The 6,000-nt window shown below is 40.0% G+C and overlaps 1 protein-coding gene across 1 annotated transcript in view; it reads right to left on the bottom strand.

The window, feature by feature from the left end:
- Positions 1-431: 431 nt before the first annotated feature.
- LOC117000876 (glypican-5-like) overlaps positions 432-6,000 on the bottom strand; it is a 335,608-nt gene continuing 330,039 nt past the window's right edge. Inside the window, exon 9 of the mRNA XM_033068932.1 lies at positions 432-4,166. Coding sequence (XP_032924823.1) covers positions 3,964-4,166 — 203 coding nt within the window. The 3' untranslated portion in view covers positions 432-3,963. The remainder of the gene's footprint in view (positions 4,167-6,000) is intronic.

The following is a 6,000-nucleotide window of genomic DNA, read 5'->3' as shown; positions in this document are numbered from 1 at the left end:
AAGCCAGAAAAAAGTGCGAGAGGCCAGACTGTAAAGCATCTAAACTGCAAAAAAAGTCCAATTCCTAGCAGGTGGCTGTGAAGTTGTATGAAAGTGCAGTCTCTTGATTCTCTGCTGCTCTTTGCCTGGCCAGTCTCCAAGACATGATTTGGAGAGGTGTAAAAGCTGCTTGAAATTAGCTGAGAACACTGGGCTAAGGGCTCAGAGCAGCCAGCTGGAGGCTGCCATGCCCTGGCACCCTGCAGCCACTCGCCTCTGCCCACCCACACTCATCCTCCCCTGGTGCTCTCACAGCCAGGGACACTGGAGACCCACAGACCCCAGCCTCTTACGGGAACACAGAACCTGAAGAGAAGTCAAACACTAAGAACTGACACTGTGCCCATGGCAGCTTTGTCTGATTTGGTAAAAAGCCTGCATCACTCCCAACAGAAAATTGTACATTGATTTTACTCACAAATGCACGACAGCAGTTACTTTCCAATGCTGGCATTCACAAATGTGGGCACAGCAAAATATTCCAAGTCATAGCAAAACAATAAACAATCAGAAAGCAGTGACTAAATATAATTTGTAACTGTTAGACAAGGCTACAGCAATGCTCTTAGACTGGTACCTTATTTTGCACTGAGATTACATAGACAAGTTCAAAAGTATTTTGAATTTAGACCTTTGTAATTACATCGTAATTACAGTGTCCTGGGTAACAAAGAATTTGTAAAGCAGATAACTTATTCATCTGAAAATGAATCCTTTCTTTATCTGACACAGCCAGTTGTTTTTGCCTTTGCTGGTATAGATGGTTTGTTTGATGGAAAACATTATTTTTAAAATATGTAAATGCAACTGATCCTGAGGGAAAAAATACCATAAACCACCAGTAAAAATAAACTGCATTGCCCTTTAAAATGATACCATTTTTGATGCTCACTGGTTTCACTGGCTTAACCAGTACTCTTCTTAACAGTGTAGAAGTGTTTTTGCATTATATGTATTAACTGATGTAGAGCCCTCTTCCCTCATTCTGCAGCCAGTTGTGTCTATCCAAATACTGGTTGACTCCAATGAAATGATGATTCTATCTCACTCCACGATTTGAACTTGTGTCTTGTTACAGAAACTTTTAAAAAGGTTGTCTTGTTTAGATTGAGAGATAAATACAAATATTCCCCAACCAATCCCCAAATCCAAATCCTTGATTTTTCAGAGGTTTTTGTTTAGCACAATTATGACATTCAGCAACAAGAAATAACCCCCTGGGTGAATTATTGCATACCTGCCTTCTGCAGCTCCCTCTGCTGCAGCTGAACACGTGGCTGGTGAGATTGCCACTAAAACCTTTTCCAGAACAGACCTCAGAAACACACCTGGCTCTGCCTGTTCCAGTTTCCTCTCTGCAGGTAAGAAAAATCTGAAAACTCCAAACTGCCCAGCTGACATCTGGCAGGATCAGAGCCCAGCCCTGAAACCTCTATCCATAGGAATCCAGTGCCTGAATGATGACTGAGCACTGTGTGAGAACACTGAATCAGTACTCAGGCTGACAAGCATCAGGCAGGAACTGCTCTACTGAGGCCAGAGTGCTTGGTGTGAGCTGAGGGGCGGGTGGTGAGTGTGAGCACCCAGGGTACATTTCTGTGTACACATCTGTACACATCTGTGTGAGCACAGAGTGCTCCTGTCTGACTCAGCCATCGCAGTGCAAGATGCTCTGAGTGCCAGGCATCACAGAGTCCTCTTCCATGGCACAAATGAGGAGACCTGCACAGCTCCACAGGTAAAAGCACTTTTTCCAAAGGGCACCGAAAATGAATACATGAATAAGCATTTTTAATTATGGTTCCAGCTCCCAAACCCTGGAGACCACAGGACAGCCATTTAAATACTTGTGGGAAAACTGGTTTTCGCTGATTGGACTGGGAAACACTCCTAGGGATATTACTATCTTTACCATTGTGAACAATCAGAGTTAAAATAGATGTTAATGTAAGTATCTTCTCCATTTTATCTCCTTGTTTCAACATTAAAACTGAATTATCTTTTAGAAAATTTAGCTGCTGCCACGGTACCTCTGCAGCTGGGTGCATCCATGGTTCTGATCATACCTTTATGTCATAAGTATGATCTAGGAACCAAAACTGGAAATGAAACTCAAGCACCACCTTTGCAAACATAATTATACATGTTCACTGATACTGTCTGGAAATGTGTAAGTGTAGTGAGCCTTTGTTCACTTATTGTCTGCTTGTTCTGTGCTACTGTCACCTCCTGTGTGGTGAAACTCAGCAGCAATCCTGGCCCATGGCACCTTCTTCGAGTCAGGCTTCTAGACTCAAAGTTGCCAATAAAATGCCTGAAGCTGGTTAGTGAGATCCAGGGCTCCTCTTCTGAGTAATCTCAGTGACTGGGTAATACCAAGTATCAAAGAGATGTTTTACAAAAAACCAAAGGCAAATGGTTTACATTACATCTTACAAAACTGTACATAAAAATAGTCTACAACATGAAAATGGCCATTAAACAGTTGTAATAATTATGAAATGTAGTAAATATACCAATTCTAATGTTTCATATATTTATCATATTAATCACTGTATTCATACAGCTGTGTTTGTATACATATATTCAATGGCACTGTAAACAGTTGTTGGAAAACACACATTAACTCTTAACCCATTAGAAGTTATTATAGTACTTTTTCATCCAGAAAGTTAAAATGCATCAATGTATCATTGACTTAAAAAAAATAGCCTTGTATAATATAATGCACATTTGACATTTTCTAGGGTAGCAATCAAGATGAAGCGTAACAGAGAATGTTCTAGATTTCAGAATGTTTTTACATTTACACCTAATGTGATACAAAATTTTAAACATTAAATGTAATTAAATAATACACAGTTTATGAAACAGTGGATTTCAGAGATCCATAATACACAAAATCTAGTTAGTGTCTAACTGAAGTTCCCAATAATTTATATCTCTGGGACCTTTATGGAAAACTTAAGTTGGTTTCTAAGTAACATCTCATAGGCAAAGTAAGTTTGAATTATTCTTTTTTTTTCTTTTTCTATACAGAGCTGCATTCAAGTGGATAAAACATTATTATGTTTATTTATGTTTCCCTTTGCTGGACATTCATCCAATAAGCCTTGAGCATATGCTAAAGCATCTGGTAATGACATTTTGTGGGGCAGGGAAACTCACTATCTATGTCCCTCAGTAAACAAAGTGGTTTTCTTTTTTCCACAGTTAAGGCAACTATACTGATATATTAGACACACCATATGTTTTTATGTTGCTTCCTACAATCTAAACAATAAGAGTGAAAAGAAGTTTCAAATATGTTTTGATCTTCTTGACCACTCAGGAATTTCGTCAGGGTGGCAGAGAGCCCTTCACCATACAGGGGAGCAACCTGGTACCTGGGCTGCTGGGAGGTGTCCCTGCCCATGGCAGGGGGCTGGGACTCCATGATCTTTAAGGTCCATCCCAACCCCATAACATTCTGTGATTCTGTGAACTGTAGCACAGCTTGTTAGATGTTCACTAAAAAAACCAAAGTATTGCCTTGAATTTGAAGACTGACCATTCATATAACTTACCAGAAAAATTAAACAAATAAACAACAGCCTGTCAGATTCTAGCAAACAAAACTGATAAAAACAGTAACACACACATACACAATTTCTGTGTTTTCAGTTATTTCCACCCCATAACTTAAGCTATTCAGATCCCTGTGATCATCCTGGCTGTACCTTGGGTGGGCTTTGCCAAAGGCTATCTGCAGACATGGTAAGTGATGACACTTGCTATCTGCCAACTCCAGCATTTCACTTCTTACTTATCCTAACAAATCACATCAACTAGAGAGCCATTTCCATTTGTTTCCAGTTGGGTAAGGCTGCAGGTATCAATGACAGTGAACAGGAGCACTAGCACAGCATCTGCAGGGCAATGCAGCTACAGGGGACAGTGCCACAGAACTGCCAGTGCTGCCAGAACAGCAAGGGAGGGGCTCAGGGCTGGGCTGCTCCCATTTCCAGTTACACTGTGTTTGGAGGAGGACTTGACAGTGCTTCTGCTGGTGGTGGTGTCAATCTTTTTCACGGTTGGTTTTGGTTCATTTCTGTTTTCTGGATGGGCTTTCTTTTCCTTGAGTATATCTGAAAACATGAAAGTAAACATGAGATTAATCAAACGTCTTTTAAACAGTGCTCAAACATATTTAAACATTGCTGGAACATGTTGTACACCCACTATGAATAACTGAAACATGGATGAAGACTGATGGGGCACTTGCACTCACGTTTAGTTGGGCTCAGCATGGCTGCTCTGTCCTCAGCACCCACTGTTTTGCTCAAGTCTTCTCTGCCTGCCTGGCTCTCCTTGGCTGTGCCAGGGCCTCAGCACCCTCTGAGTACAGAACTTCTTCCTATATCTAAGCTAAATCTCTCCTATTTTCATTTAAAATCACTACCTCTTGTCACTGCCTGTGTAAAGGGTCACTCTCCCCCCTTTTTGTAAGGCTCCTTTAAGCACTGGAAGGCTTCTCCCTCCAGATGCATTTTGAGGAAATTCCATGTATTTTTATATAAAGAATTAGATTCAGAAGAAAGCAGGAGTATCCCTTTATTGCAAAAACATGGATTTTTTTAAAAGGGAAAAAATAGTAAATCTTTGGTTATGAAGACATTTCCAAGCTATTTGCAAATATTACTGAGACCATATTGCCCTTAAACCCTCTCATTGGCAATATATTGGAGAAAACAAACAAACAAATAAACAAACAATTTCCACTGCTGAAGGGGTGATGATTTTATAGTCGATCTGTAAAAGCATACCTGAGTGCTCAGAAAGAACAAATGCTTACCTGGAAGAATTTATAATTAACAATAAATGTTCAGGTCTAAGTTTAAAGGATTTGTGTTACTAATGAATGCAGTGCACATACATAAGAAAGCAAAAGGCATGGATTTGTAATGCAGATGAAACAGCAGTCCAATCTTAAAATGAAAACTCTGAATCACACTTGCTCAGAAGCAAGTTCCTGGCAGAAACTGGAAAGATGGAAAGTATTCCAGAAATGTAAATGCAATCTGAGATCATTGTCTGCATGTCAGTAGTTCTGAACAACCATCAATAAATTCACTTGATACTAAAAATGAGCTATTGTATTGGGAAAGCACATGTTATTCTTTTGCCAGAATAAACTATAAAAGAAATGCAATGAATTCCTCAATTTTACCATAATATCAACATTAATTCAAGAGGAATGTGTGATTCCTACACCTGACTCAAGAGGGACTGCAGTGAAGGGACAGCAGCTGGCAGGGCATAGTTTGGGAAAGGGGTATTCTGACATTGTGCTTGGAATTCCTTATGGCAAATTGCAGGCAGAGCTCTGCTGTGATTCCAACTTGCAGTGCAGCTCAAAGAAAGGAGGGGGAGAAAAAGCACGCTCGAAATGTTTAGAAAATATCAGTATTCTGAGGACATTTGAAGAAAAATGGACAACCTTCAGACTGTCATTAAAGTAAATTAAGAATAAATCATGGAAATACGTGTGTTCTGACACTGCCTCGAGCCCTTTCCATCACTGTCACTCTCCTTTGCAACTGCAGTAAAGGCACTATTTCTCTGCTGCCTCTTATCCCAGCCTGCTGACTTCAGCTCTCTGGGGCCAGCTGATTAAATTAAGACCTCACTCAGGTAAATCTATTCCCCTCTTTCAGCTGGCCATGTCCAGCATTGTAACTTGATTGGCGTCTATAAATCGGGCAGACTGAAATGTATTAATTCGTTTATTTTCTTACTATTGACTTTAACAAAAATCTAGGGTAAGATTTAATGCTATCAGAGAGACTGCTGGTTTTTAAAAGCTTTCCTCTCAGTGACTGCTTAATGCACTACATAACAAGCGTTAAATAATACATTAGAAAATTCTGCCTTTATCCTTTCTAGGAGAAGGACTCCATTCTGAATTCTCTCTCTGTCTTC

The sequence above is a fragment of the Catharus ustulatus genome, chromosome 10, assembly GCF_009819885.2.
Source record: "Catharus ustulatus isolate bCatUst1 chromosome 10, bCatUst1.pri.v2, whole genome shotgun sequence".
Classification (NCBI taxonomy): domain Eukaryota; kingdom Metazoa; phylum Chordata; class Aves; order Passeriformes; family Turdidae; genus Catharus; species Catharus ustulatus.
The sequence above is the reverse complement of the archived record's forward strand: the minus strand, read 5'-3'. Positions and strand labels throughout refer to the sequence as shown.